The 22,074-nt window shown below is 43.5% G+C and overlaps 1 protein-coding gene across 2 annotated transcripts in view; it reads right to left on the minus strand.

The window, feature by feature from the left end:
- Positions 1-22,074, minus strand: part of dennd1b (DENN/MADD domain containing 1B) — a 101,182-nt gene that overhangs the window by 37,255 nt on the left and 41,853 nt on the right. For both annotated transcript variants that reach the window (XM_080032741.1, XM_080032740.1), the window contains exons 6-13: positions 21,888-21,957; positions 19,938-20,018; positions 18,473-18,535; positions 14,927-14,980; positions 14,191-14,301; positions 6,370-6,470; positions 4,492-4,537; positions 2,974-3,075 (exon numbers count right to left, since the gene is read on the minus strand). In XM_080032741.1, the coding sequence (XP_079888867.1) occupies positions 2,974-3,075; positions 4,492-4,537; positions 6,370-6,470; positions 14,191-14,301; positions 14,927-14,980; positions 18,473-18,535; positions 19,938-20,018; positions 21,888-21,957 (628 nt within the window). The remainder of the gene's footprint in view (positions 1-2,973; positions 3,076-4,491; positions 4,538-6,369; positions 6,471-14,190; positions 14,302-14,926; positions 14,981-18,472; positions 18,536-19,937; positions 20,019-21,887; positions 21,958-22,074) is intronic.

Below are 22,074 nucleotides of genomic sequence, written 5' to 3' on the forward strand. Positions count from 1 at the left end.
GGTTCTAAAATAACACAATACAAAAGCACAAACTCAAATCAAGCATCAACAAAGTTCCTTTAACCAATCATTTTTATATAAGAAAAATATAAAGGCTAAATTAGTGAATGCTTTGTTCGATTGACTTTCAATAAATAAAAGAGCATGTTATAACTAAAAATATCTAAAAAATTATATATATATTATTTCCACTGTCAAAACATGCCCTGATCATTCAATAAGACCAATCCAGAAAAAAGCACAATTAATTTGGGGACCTTTGATTGACATTTTACAAATAAAATAAAAAGCCAAACATTATTTAAAAAATACTGTTCAATCCTTTCGTTGACCCAGTACTAATGACTGTGTTATTCTGATCTTTCCTTTTTTTTTTGCTCAACGGAATTGCTACTGGCATGGTAGCGTTTGTAATAGTCAATAAATCTAAAATATTATGTGTGAAGTTGCGGCAAAAGACCATTAAGGGGGCGGGGACTAGTGGAGCCGGTGTAGGGGTCCCGTCTGAAAAAGTGGGGCGGCTAATTCGGGACAACTGTGAACTCTGAACCTGCTAAAAGCATGGCCACTGGTCAGCCCAGCCAAGTAATAGAGTCCACATGTGCTCACAGCCTGCATTGCTGTAATTAGACGGATCTCTAAAGGTTTTACTTAAATCAACAGTGTGCTTTGGTTTCTCTTTTAGGGAGACTTGAAATAGGTACAAAAACCTGTGACCACTTTCTTTTTAATCCATTTCATGCTTTATATATATATTCATACAAAGTGACGCTGGGCTTCTTTTAAAGTGAGAACAATCATTACTTCATGGGTCTCGGAGCTTCTGTTTCACACTGAATAAAGCCAGAGTGTTAAGTAGCCAGTGTTACAGCGAGAATTAGAGAGAAAAGGAAGAGTGGTTTTAATAGCTTTGGAGACGCCGCTCTGCAGCTCAGCCGGGACAGAGTATCGCTCCACATTAATCAAGACTGAAGGCCTCTGTTTGACAAACTGCACAATGCCTCAAACATCTCCTTGTGTGTAAACACAAACATCAAATGCCATGTAGCGCGTCCTCATCACTAACAAGCAAACTAACAAGAGACCTGGAATTCCACTCAATTAGTCCCTTCTCGCTTCCTTATTAATCTCCTGGCCCCGGTGAAAAGATGAGAGGAGACAGGGGGGAAAAAAATATGAATAGGAATAAAAAACACAAACAACAACAACAACAATTATGTCGCAATAAATATATTAATGCCAGTGAAGTTTCAGTTTCAGGTGGTGTAATTTGACATGATATGCGGGCTATGTTCTGTCATTAGTCAGGGAAAAGGGTGAGTAGGGGATCAAAGCAAAAAAAGGAGCTCTGAGTCTTCCACTTAATTTATCACACGGCAAAGACAAAGGCTTTTCTCTCAGCTTCTGTCGCTTTTCAAAAGACCTGACTCCTTTTTTATGACAAACTCACTTTGCAATTTAATTTAGGACTGGAGTCCCTGGGTGCGGAGAAGCAAACAGGCAGGAAGTGAGGGGAAAAAAAGGCGGCGTAGCCAGACAGGCACGCAGGCAGAGAAGCACCAGAAGCAAATAGCGGGAGCAAGAAACGTACAGGCCGGCGGTAAGTACTGTGAGAAAAAGAGAGACAGGAAGGCAGGCAGGTGTCATGAAACCCGAGCAGCCAGGCAGCAAGGCAGGCAGGCAAATAGCCTTCAAAGTAAGCAGGCAATTAAAAAAAGGAAAAATAAAAGGGAAGGCCGCATCATTACAGATAGTAAAAAAGCATTAATGCACACCAGCTATCATAGTAGGCTGAGCAGTGCTAAATCAGGAGAACCAGAGAAGTGTGGGAGTGAGGGAAGGTCTGAAGTCTTCTGGGCAGCGGATTGAATGATGTACTCCTGCTAGGGCAGGAGTCCGGTAGGCGGTGGAACCTGAGAATATACTGTGAGCAGTGTGGGTAGTAGCGCGTCCACAGTCTCAGTGGGAGCGCAGTGCCTCACAGAGGAGCTTTAATATACACTCAGAAAAAACTGAATCCTGCTTCGACAAAGGCAAGGAAGGTGTGAGTTAATATGTGTGTGAGTGTGTGTGTTTGTGTGTGTGTGTGTGTGTGTGTGTAGGTGTGTGTGCGTGCGTGTAGGTGTGTGTGTGAGTGTGTGTGTGTGTGAGTGTGAGTGTGAGTGTGTGTGTGTGTGTGTGTGTGTGTGTGTGTGTGTGTGTGTGTGTGTGTGTGTGTGTGTGTGTGAATGTGCGAGTGACCCTGCGACGTGGTGATGCTTCCTGTAACTGACCGGCGTCAGTGCTCCATTAATTAAAGAGACGATGCACTGGCAGGTGGCTTCACTGCCCACACTGGTAATTGGCCCCCTTCTTCCCACTCTCTCCCCCTAGAAAATCACCCATCTCTGCCTTTTTCTTCTCTTTCCTCTGCCTTGTTCCCTCCTCCTATCGCTCGATCTCAGAATCGTGCCAGTGGGCAGGCAGAAATGCAAGACTTTGTGAAATAATGATTAGAATGGATAGAGATGAAGGGAAGGGAGTTGCGCATTTTCCCACAAGCCTCTGATGGTCGGGGAACGCTGTTAGCCTTCAAGCGTCATACGACGCGACGGGAGTTTACTTTAGACAGCCACAATCTGAGGAGCCAGTACTGCAGTCATTAATGATGTAGGGAGGGGACAGAGCTATACTTTGACAAGTTTCTGCATGTGTATGCGTTTGTCTGTGTGTGTGTGTGTGTGTGTGTGTGTGTGTGTGTGTGTGTGTGCACGTGCACGTGGGATTGAGTTTGAGCATCTGATTACAACAGGAGTTTATTGCGAGACAAGAGTTGGTGCAATAATGCAAGTGAGACCCGATTTGTAAATGAAAAACCTTCTGTGTGTCATGTCTAATAAAGTAATAAAGGTTGTGTGTGTGTGTGTGTGTGTGTGTGTGTGTGTGTGTGTGTGTGTGTGTGTGTGTGTGCGCTAGTGTGTGTTTGTGTCTCACCACATCACTGGGCAGGTTGTGCAGGTCATTAAAGGGACTCTCCAGGGTGTTGGTGTCCACGTTCAGAATGACCACATCCTCCAGTGATCGACTGCGTACTCTCTAAAGGAGGAAATGTCCAGTCTTATTAGCAACAGCGCACACACTGCCACAGTCATTCAAAACAATTACCATCAAACAATAGTGAATACATCTTCCAGTCAGAGTTTAACCAATCATTAAATAATGAAATTAAGTTAATGTTTTAAATGTTGGCCCAGGTGTGTGTGTCCATCAGACAAAGTCATTTCTGTCCTCAAATCCCAGACAGGAAAAATACAGCGGGCACATTAAAACCACACTGTCATCACACTGCATTACGAATAATGGTGAAAAATGGCGTGTAGGACAAAAAATATTAGAACATCTTTACTATGAGACACACACAAACAAACGCTCACAAAATGAAGAATGGCATTTGGTTTGCGCAAAGGCTTTCCACAGCACCCAAACCTCATGCATCAACAACAACACAGTGATGCTGTGCTGTGCTCTGTGCATCCTGATGGCAACAAATTCAACAATTATTTCAGTGTGGTGCAGGATGCAGGCAGGTGTGTGTGGGGAGGGGGCGCAGCATAGTGTGTGAATTTCTAGTTTGTCACTTTTGTGACAGGCTGCGCAGTGGAGGCTCACATGCTGATCTGGACTAATTATGTAGTGGCGGAAAAGGGGGTCTGTCACGGATGCAGAGTGTGATAAATACTGCCACTGCCGCAACCGTCAGACAAATATCACACACACACAAAACACACACACACTTGTGCGTTACAACATATGCATTTGCACGATTAGAAACAAACACACACACACACACACACACACACACACACACACACAGACAAACACTGACACACCAACACTTGCGCACAATTGCAAATGCGCGCGTGCTTGCATGATGCATTCACACACAACAGCAGTGCTGGTGACGGCTTGCCCCCCAAACTAACACACAGGGTTTAACAATGAAGTAGAAAAAGCTCTTTGTTTGCAGATACTTTCTCTGCCGTTCTCTCCTAGTCTTTTGTACTTCTGGCTAAGAATGCACACAAGCAAGACAGGGGGATAAAGAGGAAAATACTTTCTGTCAATTTTTTTGATTCTGTGTGTTGGAGGTGCCAAAATGGTCTTATTGAAAATTCAAATATTGTTCACCCAGAATTGAGGGCATAAATGACTAAAACCATACTCCAGCCTTGGCTGACCACATGCACAGAGCTGACAAACTAGGAATTGACAAGATAAGATTTTACAGCATCCTCATTAAATGTAATGTCATTATTCTTTTCAAAATAATTCACTGACAAGGACCGTCAAACTAATTATATATCTCTGATGCAAATGAGCAAACATCAACATTTAACATTTAGACATCAAATTGCTGCAGCATATAAACTCATGCACATGCAGTATAATGATGTACATTTATATACGTCCACATTTCTACGCAAACACATACCCACAGGTTAACTAACGTACCTCCAGCAGACTGAGATGAACTCCCACAAAGTATGGCATGGGGGCACTGTGAAAAGAAAGAGGAAAATCAAGATGTGATCAGATGGTTTCATGCAGTAAAGAAAAGTATTCATTCAGGCTACAGCAGCATAGCCACTCTACATCGCTTCATCTGAAAATGTTACAAGAAAAATAACATAATGTTGAGGGTATTTTTTGATTAACAGAGAAGTCTTAAGAATTTTAAATGACTATTTTGATAAATTAGCATTTTGTGATTTATCAAGCGATAACAGCATTAATCACAGCGTTCTCAACATTATGATTAGTTGCCTTTCTCTGCATTCTTTTGGCATTTGGTCAGGCAAAATTAAGAATCTGAGGATATAATCCGACCATTATATAACTTGATAAAAACGACATAATAATGCCATAACAACTATTTTTAATTGGAAAATCTAATTTATAATTCAAATACAGTACTAAACAATAACAACAATAAACGCTTTTGAAGGATTTCTAATGAAGTTTCTCTTCTAACAAAGTGGTAGATTCAGACTTGGAACACTTCCTAGAAAGCTTAACAGTACAAGTGTCAACAAATTATTTTATATATTATTATCATGGCGTTATTATTTTACGTGGCATATATATTCAAATGGAAAGTCGTGGGCAAACAAAGGCAGGAATCAAAGAGCATGTTTCCCATCTACCAAGATGAATGAGATCAACAAATACTGTCAAACAATAGAAGGCATTTTTATGATGAGGTTTACAGAGGCAACGGTAATGGGATAGCTTTGGGTCAGCGTGTTCCTGGCCGGAATGAATCAGAAGCCACACGCTTTTAATCCACTTAAAGCATCAGAAAACATCAGGCCTGTAGCTCTGCACTTTAGCCGCCCTCTCCACCAATTCATGAATGTACGGTACTGAATTTCCTTAACATTTACGCATATACACACAAGCACAGAGGGGATCTAATATAATTTAGTTATCGAATCAGTGCGTGGAGGATACCCCTCTGATTTAATAAGATAACGATGAGTCTTCCCAGAGTGTTGAAAATCACATTTTGCTGTCAGTGATGAATAGCTTTTATGAAGGCGATGTGTCCCTTCTGCTAAAGCCCTGTACTGCGCTGGCTATCAGCACTGATTCGACAAAGAACTGCTCCTTTAACATAAGCCGACATTCCCACTCCGCATTTCTATTTTTCATTACATGTACAGATCTGAAGATGACCTGAATAAATGCAGATTTGTAGCTGAGCGGTCTCCACTCAGTTGCAATCAAGTCTCATTCAGATTCATTGGATTTGCGTTTGGATGGGGTGGTAATGAACCCCTGAGAGGGCTAACATGAGGAGAGTGCGGTGCTAGCACTGGCATGAAATATGGAGCAAGGTGATCCGGGCCGTTCATTATGTTGAGAGGCCACACAGGAGAAAGGCACGCCACGGGAGAAACACCGTGAGAAACAACCCGATGGGAGAATGTGTGAACATGCGTGTGTCCGCACGTTCACACTAAGCCCGGTGCATGACCGCCGACCGGCAGACTTGGCACGGTGGTGTGTGTTTACCTCGCTGTGTGTCAGGTGTGTTTGTGTGTGTGTGTGTGTGTGTGTGTGTGTGTGTGCGTGCGTGTGTGTCGGAAAGCGATGGAGAGATGATGGTGAAAGAAGGGAAAGAAAGTGGCAGGAGAGAAAAAAGTAGGGGGTGTAAACATGTATTATGATGTTTGATGCAGGTAAGACTCGATTTGAAAATGAAAAACCTTTACTGTGTCTCATGTATAATAAAGTAATAAAGGTTGTGTGTGTGTGTGTGTGTGTGTCTGTGTGTGTGTGTGTGTGTGTGTGTGTGTGTGCGTGTTTTTCAGAGGTGTTCAGGCTTACCAGCAGTAGTCCAGAAGATGCGGCGGCAGCACGGGGATGAAGATGTGCTGCCAGTACATAGGAAAGAGCAGGGCAGCCGCACCGTGGACACATGCAGTTAACTACAGAGGGAGAAGGAAGCCAGAGGTAAATCAGAACTGTTCAGAGGCAGCACAAAAACTAAGATAAGGGAAAGACAAAAATGCCCTTCAATGCTGTGTGAATACCGGTAGTCTAGAGATGTTTAACTGAAGGTTTGTGTGATTTCAGAGAAGGAAGTGCAAAAAAGTCAAAAAACAGTCAACCAACTTTGATGCTTTGATGCTTGTCTTATTTGCTTTTTTTCTTAACGTTTGCACGACTTATTAAACTAAGTTTCTACACTTCTTAAGTGGAAAATAGAGGACAGATCCATACCCCTTCCACACAATATTCTGTTATTATCCTGTTTCTTTGAAACATCTAGAAGTCTGATCAAGGTTGCTTCTATTGTGATGGGTTGTGCTGATGTGTCTATGTTCTGTATGTTGGATTTCATTGAGCTGAGCCTCTAATCTTACTCACAAACAAAAGCCCTTAGAAAAGAGCACTGGTACACTGACATGTCTGCTGCTGTTGTGATGAACACACAACCTGTGAGCTATTGTAGAGGAGCAAGAGAACAGAATGAGAGTTGGGAGATCAACCGGTTGACAGGAGCCTTGTCTTTAAAACTCACGACAGATACAGAAGAGAGAAATGATGTGATGAGGTATGTGTAAAGCGCTTGCTTTACACACAGAGAAATCATGAACACATTGATTTGGTGGCGGTGGGTCATCGGCTGCAATAATTCTCCTACTGTTGCACCAGGTATTAGGAAATGTAAATAGAAAAATTGTTAACATTTTGGGATTTTAACCCCCCCAAAGAAATGAATGGCAAAATACAAGCCTGTAGTTCATAATAAACTGCTTTAAAAATTCACTGTCAAAGTGTGAATTGTGCCGCGACCTGCACACAAAGCAACGAAAGGGAGCACAGAACAGTGATGACAGAAATCATAAAAATCTAAATTAGCCCAACTACTTTGACCTAGAAATGATAAAGAAAATAATTATTTTTTATTTTTTTCTAAACAAATAATGAGAAGCAATCACATTAAGATGACACTCTTTTCAAAGAAGCTATTCACATTGTCAAACCAACATTACACATAAAATTAAAGTCATAGTCTCCCATTGTCTTAAAGCCAGCATCCCCCTCTTGACATCACATCTCATGAAAACCCAGCTATAGTAATGACCCGCGCACGCACAGGCACGCACAGGCACGCACAGGCACGCACAGGCACAGGCACACACACACACACACACACACACACACACACACACACACACACACACACACACACACACACACACACACACACACACACACACACACACACACACACACACACACACACACACACACACACACACACACACAGAGAAACACGGCGGGAGAAAGAGGCGTTAGCTCATCCCCCAGATTAAAATAACATGATTAAATATGGAAAGAGAACAGAGGTCTGAGGGGCTCCTGCGGGACTTCATTAGGGCAAATTGCCAAAGAATGAAACATGAGTTAGCCAAGAGAGACTGCGGGCTAGGCCAATACCACCGGGACCCCAGAGCAGCCGCCACTGTTATACTGCTGCAGCTTCACAGTCAATGTGTGAAACGGACACACAATATCTCTCTCTCTCTCTCTCTCTCTCACACACACACACACACACTCACACACACACACACTTACCAGGAGACCCCCTTCTCACTGACACTCACGGTGTCACAATTGACCGTCCAAAAGCGGCTGAAAAACCACCCCTGCCAGGAAAAAGAGAAAGGGAAAGAGGGCCCCACCCTCTGAATCCACCCAAACATCAAGCCCAGACATCTGAAAAGCTAACAACAAAAAGTGTGTGTGTGTGTGTGTGTGTGTGTGTGTGTGTGTGTGTATGCCTCCCTCCATGTTTGTTTTAACTGCATTCATTTTTCATATCGGCTGATAAGAAAAAAGAGCAACAATCTTTTTTTCTTTTTTTATCGTCTGTGCATTCTCTCAAACACCCAGTCCCACAATAGTTAGGACTTAATCAAGATTTAATTGGTGTCTTGCTCTGTTTATCTGCATATGCATATTTCTGCTGCCTGCCATCTTCAAATAAAACACAACAATGCCACGCTCCTGTCAGGATTAATTCACTGGCAAACATTTTTTTTTTTTTTTTTGTTAATTCTGAAAATAAATCAATGCTATGAATATTAATGTGTGAAAGTGAAGCACTCGGTGGAAGAGCTACTATCAAAACCATCACACCCTTCTGTCTTTCTCCAAAGCGGTGACGGCATGGGGCCATTAAATTGTGATGAAGAGAGGTCAGCCATCTGACAGCGGATATACATACACACATACGTACATGTGTGGCACGCGCAAAGCATGCACGCACACACACTAAGCGGAGAGCCAACAGGCAAGTGTATCCCTCCTCTGGGAGTGCGAGACAAGCCCCAGCCATTCGCTGGTACCAGGAGGTAATGGCACAGAACACCTCGCTAACCAACTCCAATTATCTCCACCAGGCCTCAAGGTGAGCCCCCCAACTGGCATGATTTACTCTCTCAGGTTGAAAGGGAAAACAGGAGTCTCTCTCTCTCTCTCTCTCTCTCTCTCTCTCTCTGCTTCTCTTCTTCTCAGGTTGGGTGGCTGGCTTGTGGGAGTTGGATGAGAGGGGAAGGGTGGGGGGGGATTACTGAAACCAAGATAATGATTTATAAAGAAAATCTAGATTTCTGTTTTCCTTTATTTGCTATCTCCAAAGCGATAGAGGTGGCAGAGTGCCTGAAAAAATGCAACTTGGAGGGAACTCCTGAAGAATAGTTCACATATTTGCACCTCTAATTCAAATGAATACAAACCCTGTGTCCTTGTTCAGGTTCTTACAAACGAAACGAGGCAAAAAGTAAAAGGAAGATAAGCGGAAAAAAGAGAAATAATACACTCTTTTTATTCTTCATTTATGGGGGGGGGGGGGCTTCACATGAGAGTGGGTCACGAGAGGCTAAGGCTGATAAAATATTTGCCAGGCTGATAAATAATAGATGAGTGGAGCCAAATGGCTTACACGCTCCACAAAAGACCTGGGTGCTTAATATTCCATTCAATAGAGAATCACAGATACAGTCCCCAAGAACAAATACAGGATTAGGTGCTGGGTCCAGTCCTTAGGGACCAGGGCTCTGCGCGGTAATGAGGGGCTGCCTGCCTCTCACACTGTGTGCAAGTGTGTGTGTGTTGCCCCTTCCTCCGAGAAAAGCTAACAGATTATACAGCGACAGCCTGTTTCAAAAAGCAGTCAAGGTCTTTGGTTCTGCCCTGAGAGCTTTCTTAGTGCACTGTAGCCCAGACATAAAGTGTGTCCACACCAACACTGGTTCTTCCCAGATTCATTCAACAGGACTCAAATGAGCAGAGACTGAAAAAGAGAAAGAGATGGACAGGAGGAGCTGTAAGTGAGAGAGAAAGAAAGAGTTGAGGGAAGGGATCATATTTGCATCGCAACTGCAAGAGGTCACACACACACAGTTTAGTCCATAATGGGGCCAGGGTGTGACTCAAATACGCGTGTCCAATTCATCACTGCATACTAATAGTACACAGCAATAACTACATACTAAACGTTGAAGTATTTTTACTGTTACTGTCTTTATTATGTGTCCAAAAAGAATCATAATTTTATACTGACAGGAAAGAAAACTATACATATGCCAATCAAGCTGCACCTTTAGAATTTCACTAGGAATTTATTTTTACAAACAGAGATCAAACTGTATTTCAAAGATGAACTTGTTTTGGTTTGGTTGTTTGTTTTTTCTGCTGTGTTCACACTGTTTAACCACCGTCTACAGTTTGTCTTAATATTGTTCCAGCTGTGAGCAGCTTCTTCATTTTCCGTGTGTATTGCATTGTGGGACAGAAAAACTCAACCTCAAACGATTGATTTTCTCTTTCTTTAATAAACTTAAATTCCACTTTTGCAATGCGAGTATGCCACATAATTAATAACCTGCTCTGAATTAGTATGTTAGCATGGGAATACAGATTATGTGTTTTTTTTATGACACATAGATTTGCAGTTTAAAAAAAAAATATATATATATCTGTTATTTATGTGTTGGTTATGTGTTGGCAGCTGACAGCTCTTGAACCATCAAACATCTCTCCATATGTATACATCATCATATTCAAATGAGCTGGTCCCTCTACATGCCTGGATAGCAACACAAACCTTCAACAGCAAGGTTTTGTTAAAGAACTGGACCCAACAGAGACTTCAGATCTTCCCGCAACTTCAGTGCGACTCTGAGCTCTGCACACTCTGTCAGTATAAGCAGTGTGTTTCCACCCACACCATTCCTCCCAACCTAAGCAACCGGACATCATGTTAAAGTGAAACACAAGACAGGAAAATGGAGAGACACTGTGGGGGCCTTCTTTTCACATATGAAACAGTGGTGAAATTGAGATTTTTGCTATTTTGCTCCACTCAAAACACAACACTCATTCCCCTTTCAGATGAGGAAAAATCACACAAGTTGAATAACAGTGAGAGCAGAGTGTGAGACAAATAGCTGCTGCTGCTGCTGCAGGCAATGTGATTCAATTTGACAGGAGGAATGGTATCAACAGATTCGCTCTTGACCTCTTCACACCAGCTTCAAACACTCATTTCCCCTCCTGTAGCCTTTGCTTCCAACACCGTCCCTACGCGCTCTCCAAATTTCACTTCTTTTCAAGCCTCGTTTTCATCCCAATTCTTCATTTCTTATTCTGTTTTTCCATCTCTCCTCCCTCGCTGTCCTTCTGTCCATTGTTATTCCTGTTGCTGTGTCGCTGGGCTAGCCTCCCCCTGCACAGAGTAAGTCACCAATTACCCGCGCTCTGCTTAGCCCTCTGTTGACAAACACCGGTGTCAACGCAGGTGTGCCACCAACGAGTTGGTGGCACAGGGAATAAAGAGGGAGAGGGCAAACGGGAGGACACAGGTAACAAGCTAACACCAGGCCTCCCACACACACACACACACAATAGCTGGCTCCCTCACACAAAGACATAAGGCATACGCTACAGACACCTGCGAGTGCCGAGGACACAAACAGATGCATGCAAAGGAGACGCAAACATCCAAGTCTACTCGGCTACGGCATGCACGTTAAGTCAGACACATGGCACAGGGGGCTTGGATAAGTCTATTGAGAGAATGGCCGCGATGTTCTGCAGATGCCCGACAACAGAGACACCCAGGAACAGGGATGCAAAGTCAGAGAGAGCAAGTGAGAGACAGATGGACAAAAAATAATATGTCAGCGAGGAAGAATAACTTAGATAGATGGAAAGTGGAGAGACAGAGGAGTCTGGGAAAGAGAGGAGGAGGAGGAGGAGAAGAAGAAGAACAGAGTAAAAAGGCAGGAAACAGAGAGAGACAGCTGGCACTCTAGGGCACGGTGGATGGATAGCTCCTTGTTAGCATAGGCCTGACAGGCTGATGAGAGGCGCTGCTGTCAGCCAGTGCCGGGCCGGGGCTGTGTGTGAGTTGGGGGGCGATAGGCAGGGCTAGAGGCTGGGTGTGAGAGCTGGGGGGGGGGGGTCTCGGCAGATGAAAGACACGGAGGGTGATGGTGGGGGGTCCTCCCAACTGACTAGTTAGAGGAAGGGCCGATGCAGCCCCTATTATACGGTCCTATGACAAGGCTGCACGCTCGGCTGGCTCCCGCACCCTGCGCCACCGCCGACCGGCCCTTTAAAAAACAGTGATACCGTTCAACCCCCGGTCACGAAACAGCAATAAGTCAACTGACGCATTGTTGTAAGATCATGATTTATTCCTTTGCTGTTGGCTGCTCGCGAGAAGCGCCGGCCATGTACCGGCAGACTGACACACCGGGTTCGCCGGGGGCTTTAACACAGGCAAGCACCTAGAGCAAGCAGAATAAATGCAGGATGTGTGTGTGTGTGTGTGTGTGTGTGTGTGTGTGTGTGTGTGTGTGTGTGTGTGTGTGTGTGTGTGTGTGTGTGCTTTCTCTGGCTCTTTCCCACTTTTTATTCCCTGTTTCTCTTTGCTTGGCTACGAGGCTGGACAGGCGGAGGTGGGGAAAAGCAGCTGGATGGTACTAACGATGTTACTAACAATACCTTCTCTCATAGCTCCTCTATCTGTGGCAAGCAGACTATAGAAACATTACCTGTCCATGCAGTGACTGCCAGCACTCACTTGGACAAAAATTGGCGTTTATTTTATATTTCTGCCCTGTGATATTTGATCACAAGACAGAGGTGTGGATAATGAGCTGGGTTCTTGACACGTCAGTATCCGGCTTCAAGAAGCACGGCAGCCATTTCCACAGGAACTGGGAGGTCAGTCTCCACAACTGCAAACAATAACGCATCACAGGAGCGGTAATAACATCGGGGCCCTGCTAGTAATCCCAGTGGACAATGTGAAAATACCTTTGTACTAGGCTACTGTCCGACATATATCGCTATACCAAACCGAAAACACCTCTCCCTGAGGTAGCTGGATGGATGGATGGATAGACAGATGAGTGGATGAAGGATTGCAGAGAGATAAAAGGCTTATAGGGGTAAAAGTCTGACGTGGAAGCTCTTAAAAAAATGCTGTTGGCATAAATTTGCGAGAATAGTCTCGAGTGAGCTGCAGAAAACTGTAAATCACAGAAGAAGAAAAATGACCTCTCCCCCCTTTCTTCTTAAAAAGAAAAACACTTTCACCCTTGAGTCTGCTCATTTTACATCTTGTAACTCTTGTGTCAAAGGCGAGACCCTGAGTAGAGGTGCTGCTGGTCTGAGGGGGAAATTCTATAAGGGGTTACATTTCTATATATACGGTATGTACAGTATAGGCCTATTGAATATATATATTTTCTTTTTACAGCTCTTCCTGATTATGGCTCCTATGGGAGAGTTTGGGCAGCGTTCCCTCCAGCACCCATCACCACCACAGCCCCTCCGGCTGTTCAGTGTTGTGCAACCTTGTAGATACGGAGGCAGGAGCCACAGCCGCACTACAGATACGGATAGGACTCGCATGATGACATCACTTCCCTCTCCCATCTCATCTGTCATAAACATTTGGCTCTGCCTCATCAGCAACAAAGATAACGAGGGAGGGAATGAGGAACGGATGGGGAAAAGAGGGAGAGAAAGATTTCCTCCCTCATCGAGACGGACAGACAGAAGGGACTTTAAATTATGTGAGCGAGTTGAGACATGTAATAACGGGTAATTTAAGGCTTTTGGGGGCCGTTAATATGTTGCGGTTGTAAGATAAAACAGTCAAATACAGTCCTGCTTTAGTGTGGATTTCATAGCCTGTCAGAACGCGATAGGGATAGTGACTGCAGGATGCACGGGCAATGAGGAGGAGGGGGGGAGGGGGGGGGCAGGGGGCAGACACATCAGTTGAACTCTCCCTGTACAAGTAGCGTAGCCATGTCAGATAAATATTCACATCCTACTACTTGGGGTTTGATATCCTGCTGGAAAATTGATGAAGAGAATCTTGTTCAATCTAGGAAACAACCCAACATTTGAGTTATATACAGTATATACACCGTCTACTGGTAAATCAGTATCAAATGGCAACCTTTTCAAATATCATGTTACCAGCTTGTGAGATGGCCCATACGACTCCTACATTATCCTTTAAGTATTTGAACTGTTTTTCCAAACCCCCTACAATTCTCCCGTGTGCCTGACAGGGGCAGAGCTGATAGCTGACTGTGGAGGGAGTGGACTCACAGTGCTTAGCTTGCTTGAGGTAATGATGATGCGCCGTTCGTGCAGCATACTGGCATAGAGCTGGAGCATGTTGTTGACGTCCACGGCCACAAAGTATTCCGTCAGGTTCCTCTGGAGAGAGACGGGAACAGAAGGACATGCAGGTAACATTACAACAAAGTGTCCTTGCACACACATGCTTACACAGTCAAGTGTCAGTGCTACGGCGTGTGCCAGTGTCAGAGTGTGCCATAAAGAGACATACTGCACTGTCTTGAGAGAGCACTTGGGGATTTCCATTTCTGCACATATTGGTTTGCAGAGAAAACAAACGGATTAAATAAATACATTTTTAAATGACTTCTGTGCCGTTGATTATAGTCACGTTCTGAAAAGTATCAATAATATTATTGTTGCGAAATTTTTCCGATTGATTAATGTATTCATCTGGCGTAGCTCGCCATGAATACGTGCACAAGTTTGCCTTGAGCTACAATTTGACTCCAAAAACTCAACATAAACATGTGTTCAGGTTGAATCCTCTAATACCCGTGGCAATCGCTGCACTTCGACATTAAAGTAAAAAGCACCACAGGAGATAAAACTGAAACAAGAGCCTGATGCAACAATTTCAAAAGGTGACAAGTGTATCTGATTAAAGCCGATTAGAGGCAAAGGGTTTTTTTTCCAGAAGAGAGGGATCTCTCTTTATCTCGTGTCTCTTCCTCTGCCTTTAGTTTTTTCCATGAATACTCACGCTCTCAGGGATAGTTGGCAGTCCATTGATATCCGGGGCGATGAAGTAGGAGTGCTGCGAAAAAACACAAACATGTAGGAGAAAAGAAAAGAGGGAAGGTCACGGGTGAAGTGTACCACTCACACACAGAAGAGAATGAGGTGAAGGGGGTATGAGGGGTGGAGGGGGGGGGGGGCGTTCACTTTGTTCTATGATTTATGGCTTATCTTCGGCTCTGTCAATATGAATTGCTGAGCTGGTGTCTGAACTGTGGCAATGCTTTTATTAGGCCTACAGAACAGAGAAAGGCTCAGTTGCAGCCCGGCTCCCCATAGACACCGACAGGGGTGATGTCTCCGGTGGAAAACTGAGTCTTTATTTAAGCATTAAATAGGCCCGCGGAGCACCGACACACACTCAGGCTGAAGTGTACGTGTGTGTGTGTGTGTGTGTGTGTGTGTGCGTGCATTCACTCACACACACACACACACACACACACACACACACACACACACACACACACACACACACACACACACACACACACACACACACACACACACACACACACACACACACACACACACACACACACACACACACACACACACACACACACACACACACACACACACACACACACAGGTTGTTTAAAGGATCACAAGGCTGCCTGTCTCACTTTGGGAGAGCAGGGCAGATTTGGTGTTCAGATCAAAGAGGCCTGAGAGGGGTGCTGCTGTTTGGAGACAGGTAGATAAACCACCAACTGAAACGCACCATTGTGTCTCTCACACACACACACACACACACACACACACACACACACACACACACACACACACACACACACACACACTCCTGTTTCCTTAGTGCACCTGCGTTTCTTTAGGCCTTCACCCGACCATCTGTTGCAGGTCTTCTCTTAAAACCACTGCAGTGTCTTGAGCAGATTCGCTCACACACCAAACACAGTATTTTAAGGAAAATATGAAAGATAATTTTAGTCATCTGAGACTTCAGAGGATAACGTTGTGAGTCATGACTCGTTATGCAAATCATCGAACAAAATAAGGCAGCGTTTCCTTTAACAAGTAGAATCCATTTCATTTGTGGCCTCTGCGGCAGAAAGTGTGACATCCAACACCTGAGAATTGGCCGCAACAACAATGCGTACTTTGAGAGGAAGAAATAATGAATTAACAAAAACCCTGCCAAATAAAATCCTGCAATGACGAAACAACAAAAATACTTACATACAGTAAAACATGATTAAGAGTATGCAAACATAAGCAGCACCATTCAAAATCAGAAACCCCAGCCACAGGAGACCACCACCAAAAGAGAAAAATAGCTGCTATTACAGAGACATAGGAACCCAAGAAAGGAGACATAGCTGTCACATGATGTTAAAAATAAGGAATTGGAAAAAGAAATGTGCCTAAAAGGATAGTGGAAACCCTATACCAATGAAATTATACAGGTAACCGATCAAACATTGTTCAATATTCACAATATTAGGCTGTGAATACATTTGACTATGTAAAGAGCTGTTGATCTGGTGCCGGACATGGAACCTCTCTAAAATTATTCATTCATCCGGAAACTGTACATTTCTACCAACTGCTAAAAATTCCATTGCCACCAGGAAAGACAGATTCTAATTAATCTTGAGCAATAGCTTTACATAACCACTTACTTTGTGTCTGTGGTTGACATTGGAACATTTTAGTTCAGTGTAGGACAAACTAAACTATTTCACTCCCTAAGTGCATGTGTATTTAGTGTGAAAAATGTGAAAACAATTGCCATGAGTACACAATTGTCATATTCCCAGAGGAGGGTCATTGTTGTAGTCGAGCAAAGCTTAAGGGAGATGAATATACAGCACAAACAAACACTAAACTGGCTTTGCCTTGAGTTTTTTTGTTTGGGGAGGGAGGGCAGGATAATACAGTATCTGAGCATAAGCAGACCATTTGTCAACTCCTACGCCCTCTTCTTTAGGCTCAATGAATTTGTTTAAATGCTTGAATTACTACAGCCATATTTGAATGTATATTTTGAACATCTACCATTACACCTCGACACAGTTTCTATGAAAAACAAGGCAATTAAAGAAGTCTACAAACTTAAAAAATAAAAATAAAAAGGCAGGCAGGCAGTGTAAGAATGTTTTTGAATTGAGCAAAGGCGCTCTTCCATCCAGTTTTTTTCGGGCAGCAGCAAATATAAAAGTTTAATAAAGTAAATGTTATGTTAATGAGCTCTTGTAGAAAATGTGCTTTTTGCCAGTACGTAAGACAAACATGTTGCTACGATGTGCAAGGGGAAATAGCAAATATATTTTAATGTGCTTATTCTGATGACAATTACTATATGTTGGGTGTTGACAAGTGTGAATTCTGATGCACTACATTCTTCCTTTTCTATTTAAGGAAACACTGCTGGTTAGTTTGCGGTTACACTTTAGCAGAGAAGCTAGGCAGAGGTAGGCTAGTTAGTATTTTCAGCTCATATTTGTACTGTGAAACGATTACAGCCACAATGAATAGCTAGTTACACTCGAACCCTAGTGAGAAAAAAGGTTTATTTGAATTTCTAAATTTTGATGAGTACACTTCAAGTCAAACTTTTCGAAGCAACCCTCACACAGTTCTAGTCGTGTCTTTTTTACACACACTCGTTTTAAAAGGGGCTTTGCATTGCAACTGGTAGGAATAGTTTGTGTCTGTGAAATTATATAAACAAAAGGCAGCTCATTATAGTTAATAAAATAAAGATTTGAATAACTGCTGTCACATTTCTATGATACCTTATATTGATTAACTCACCTGGGTAATTCTTATTTTCTCTGTATACCTTATGTAGGGAGGGAGGACTATTCATAGTTGACTGAAGAGAGAATAATAGAAAAGCAAGTGTAACTAAACAAATTGCAATCAAAGATCAGTGACTCGGGAGCAATACATCTGAGGCACAGGACAACTTCCCCTGGAACCAAACACAGTAACTACAGTACGTGTCTCTGTGTTCTCTTCCTGTGCTGTTTGTGCTAGATAATGTTTCCCCTGTTGGTCTATAAACTCATGGCATTGTGATCATCGCAAGCCACACTCCACCACTCAACCCGGGCTTTCATTGGCTGTTTGCTTGCTTATCTGCCTTTCTTTTTCTTGTTCTTTCGAAGACATGTTTATAGAAAAACATTGAAAGTGGGTTAACTGGAGAGGCTTCAAGGAGATTTTTTGAGCACAATTGCCTTTGCTTTAAACATAGAGATGGTGGAAGGGGGGGGGGGGACTTTTGATATTCAGAGAGAGAATATAGCAGTGTGGAATGGCATTAATCATTTACAAAGTTTGATTGTTTTCCAGAGGAAAAGAAACATACACCAAGGGCCCAGGATAGTTTGTTTTTGTTATATTTATAAAAAAAAAAAAGATAGCGCAGCTTATTTGGCCAAATTGGAAAGCCGGGGCTCCCATGCGATTAGTACAGGCGGCGGTTTCAGATTTCACAGCAGCCTCCTTCCCTCCTCCTGCCATTCACTCATTCCCCTCCACTCACCGGCTCCTTGCTTCCACTCCGATCTCTCAGTACTTGCCCACTGGCAATATACAACTGCTCATTCTTGCACAATGAGAGAGGGAGAGAGAGAGAGAACAAAACAGGGTTCACACATGAAAGGAGGACAATGATCCCTTCTTCTTGGCTGCCATGATAAAACAAAAAAAAACTCTTCTTAGGGGGAAGAATTTCTGCTTCATCAATTAAATATCAAACTAGCGGCGTCTCCAGAACAAGAGATGAAGCTTATCACCTCTGTTCTCTGGGGCTGCTTTTGCCAATGAACCTCTGAGACACAGTAGAAAAAGATTTGATCCCATATGCAGCTCAGTATATATATACAGAATAAATATACAGTATATATGAGAAAACTGACAAAGAAAAAATAAATCACAAGGAATCTTAATTGACCTTGTTAACCTTGTTCGAGATGTATTGATTACCACACATTAATCTTGCTGGGCTGTGAATGCGTCTGTGTAATTAGATGCGTATCCTTTTGAGACCTATGCCGTAGAATAGACCGAATAGAGTTGCTTGTTTAATTGAAAAGAGAAAAAAAGGGAGCAGTAGTCCTCAAGGACAATGGCTAACACTGAAACTCTTTTGATCCCATGACGGAGTCTCAATAAAAATAAAAAATAGATATGCTGTAAGTGTACAAAACACAGTGAGTTTAGCTGTCCCACTGAAAAAACCCATTACATTCTACTTATATGGACCAGGCTTATGGGGAACAAAAAAAACTTTTTTCAAAGAGTGAGTGTTTTATGTCGGAGCTGGAAGCACAGGAGGAGAGATTGGGTCCGGAGCCTTATATACTATCTATGGTCGGGAGTTAACACAAACACAAGGCCTACTCGGGGGCTCGTTAAGCCATTTCACTTTTTTTTCGGATAAGCAGCAGACATGGCGAGTTGTGAAAGGACCCTTCCAGTTTAGACACGTCCAGCTCGGCCTTATCACACAAAAAGCTGTTAGCGCCACTTCTTCTTTCCAAACAGAGTGTCAGTCCCAGCCGGGTCCCCCTTGTGTCTCCCTATTCCTACCTAGTGTTAATCTTAACCCTCTCTCCTCCTGCTCTCCTCTGCTTTCTGTCTGCTCCCTGGTTATCTCGTCCATTTCAAACCTCTTAAACTCTGTCCATCTCTCCCGGTTTCCGCCGTATGCTGTATTTTCTTTAAGTCTATATGTCTCATTCTCTTCTCTTTTTGTCCATCTCATTTCAGCTCCCATTATCACTCCCTCTTTGACTCAAAATACAGAGACTCCATCTTTTATTGTGTTCCCCCCTGATCTCCTTTGAACTACTTCAGCCAACTGTTATCGTCTCCTCTTCTGTTGTGCGCTTTCCTTCGTGATGCAACACACTGCCACAGTAGCCTACCTGCCCCCTCTCCCTCTCACTACCTCCACTCCAAACTGTCTGGCCTCTGATAAGGGAGAATAGGAGATCTATACCTACCACACTCAGGTTGACTGGCGTGAAGGGCTTTGGCACAGGCAGATCATAGAGAGAATTCAGCATGTCATTCAAGTCATTCTCCTAGGGTGTGGAAAAGACACAAACAGCAAAAAAAAGAAAAAACATTAGGACATGGGACACATGAATGCTTATTTATTAGTTTTTTCTTGTTGATGTTGCGGGATACGTGTCAATCTTAACAACAGTGCTGGGGACAGGCGCTGCTAGCTAAACCAGAGGGCCATCCTGCAGCGAGGCCTGAAGGGCTCCAAAACCATCGCACTGACGTTGTGTTTAACGAGCAATGGTGGGGTTAAAAGACGGCAGAGCGCGGGGCTGCAGACGCTTATTATCCAGCCGCGTTGATTTACGGCCGAGAGCAGACTGTCAGTAATTAAGCAAGGGGGTCCCCCCACTCCAAAGACAGGGGGCTTTCAGAAGCCGTCAGAGAGCTAGTTTGACCACAGAACTGGCCCCAAGATTATTCCTCCAGCATTTATGAGCACCACGACAAGACTGCTATTTACATTTTCTCTGGCCTTTCGTTGGGAGAATTGATTGAGACGGCACTTTGTGATTTTGTGCTTTGTACAGCAGCGACACTAAACTAAGTCACTCAATTGTTAGTTTTAGATTGTTTTTCTATTTGCCCTCTCAGGGAACTTTTTTTTTTTTTTCTGGCTATGGCAACGGTTGCTTGTTTGAGGAAATGTGCACGCCTGGGACTGTGGACTGTATATGTACGTGTATGTGTATATGTACGTGCGGATCAGTGAGAGAGGGAAACCGGAGAGGAATGGGGCGGCGATATACAGTAAGAGAAGGAGAAGGGGGTGGAAAGGGGAGGGGTGTTAGGGTGTGTGCAATCGAACAGCCTCCTGTCATGAGAGGCTCAATGCTCACACGCATGGTCAGCGACACGGCCTGGGGAAACAGTTCATTTACCCCTCGCCTTAAACCCTCATCGCTCTTCTGTCTTCCCTCGTCTGTCAACATCTCCCTCTCGCCTGGAACGGACAGCGGGGTAAATAGAAACCAAATCATGCAGACTAACACTTCAGTCACCCAGGATCTCCAGAAAATATTTCTGTCTCTCTTTCTCTCTCTACGTCACTCTCTCTCTCTCTTCCAGGCTATTTCTCCACACACAAAACTGTTCTATTCTTCTCTCCTCGTCTGCCTTGCTCCACATTAGACTATCCTGCTGAATTCCTTTCAATGGCAGAAATGTGTGCTGCTTATGTTGAATGTTTATGTGAGGGAGTTTGCGATTGTCTGCTTTAGCGAGGCTCTGTGTCCTCCTGATCACTGCTCTCTCGGATGCAGGGACTAACATGACAATTGAAAGCTCTCTGCATCTCTCCCTCGCTCCCTCCCTCCCTTCAGTCAAAACACGGGAACATCACCTACACCCTGCGCGCTAGACGCTGCACATAGCCCCATATTTGTTGCATATTTTACATTTCCCACCCTTTCCTAGTACAATGAAGTGAATTGTCAGGGGAAAATACTTTTGTGAGGTTTGAACGGTGTGTGTGTGTGTGTGTGACTGCGTACGCAAAAGTTCCTTTTTTTTCTCTCTCTCTCTCTCTCTCTCTCTCTTCTTAACGATTTGTTTTGCAGTAAATCATCAGGAATAACATCCAGCGTCAGATCAGCATTTGGTCTGTGAAATGTCAACATTGTTGCCGCTAACAACGGGAGCCCAAGTCGAGCCCAAGACGGCGAACAGAACTTGCACAGAAAAGACAACATGCGGCTTCGTAGAAGAGGAGAGTGGAGGGAAATATCTTACCACAGCACACTCTCAAAAACACTAAACTGTGTGCTTGTTTCTCACAAGCACCAAACCCACCATCTCTTTATTTTCCACGCAGTGCACTCACAATGCACGCTGTTATTGTACACATGAAATCATAAATAGTTAACGTTCAAAAAGGGATGACTTACCTGTTGTTTTAATAGGTAGTCCGCCAGAGTATTGAGCAACTTGTAGTAGATTTCAAACCATGGCAGATAACTGCAGGAGTCAGAGAGACAAATGTATTAAGAGATGTTTGAATGGATTTTTAACATCTTCTACAAAACACAAACAGGACTCAAAGTGGATCACAATTGATCATCACAGGGCATGAGC

Source organism: Ammodytes marinus, assembly GCF_949987685.1.
Source record: "Ammodytes marinus genome assembly, chromosome: 8".
Taxonomy (NCBI): domain Eukaryota; kingdom Metazoa; phylum Chordata; class Actinopteri; order Uranoscopiformes; family Ammodytidae; genus Ammodytes; species Ammodytes marinus.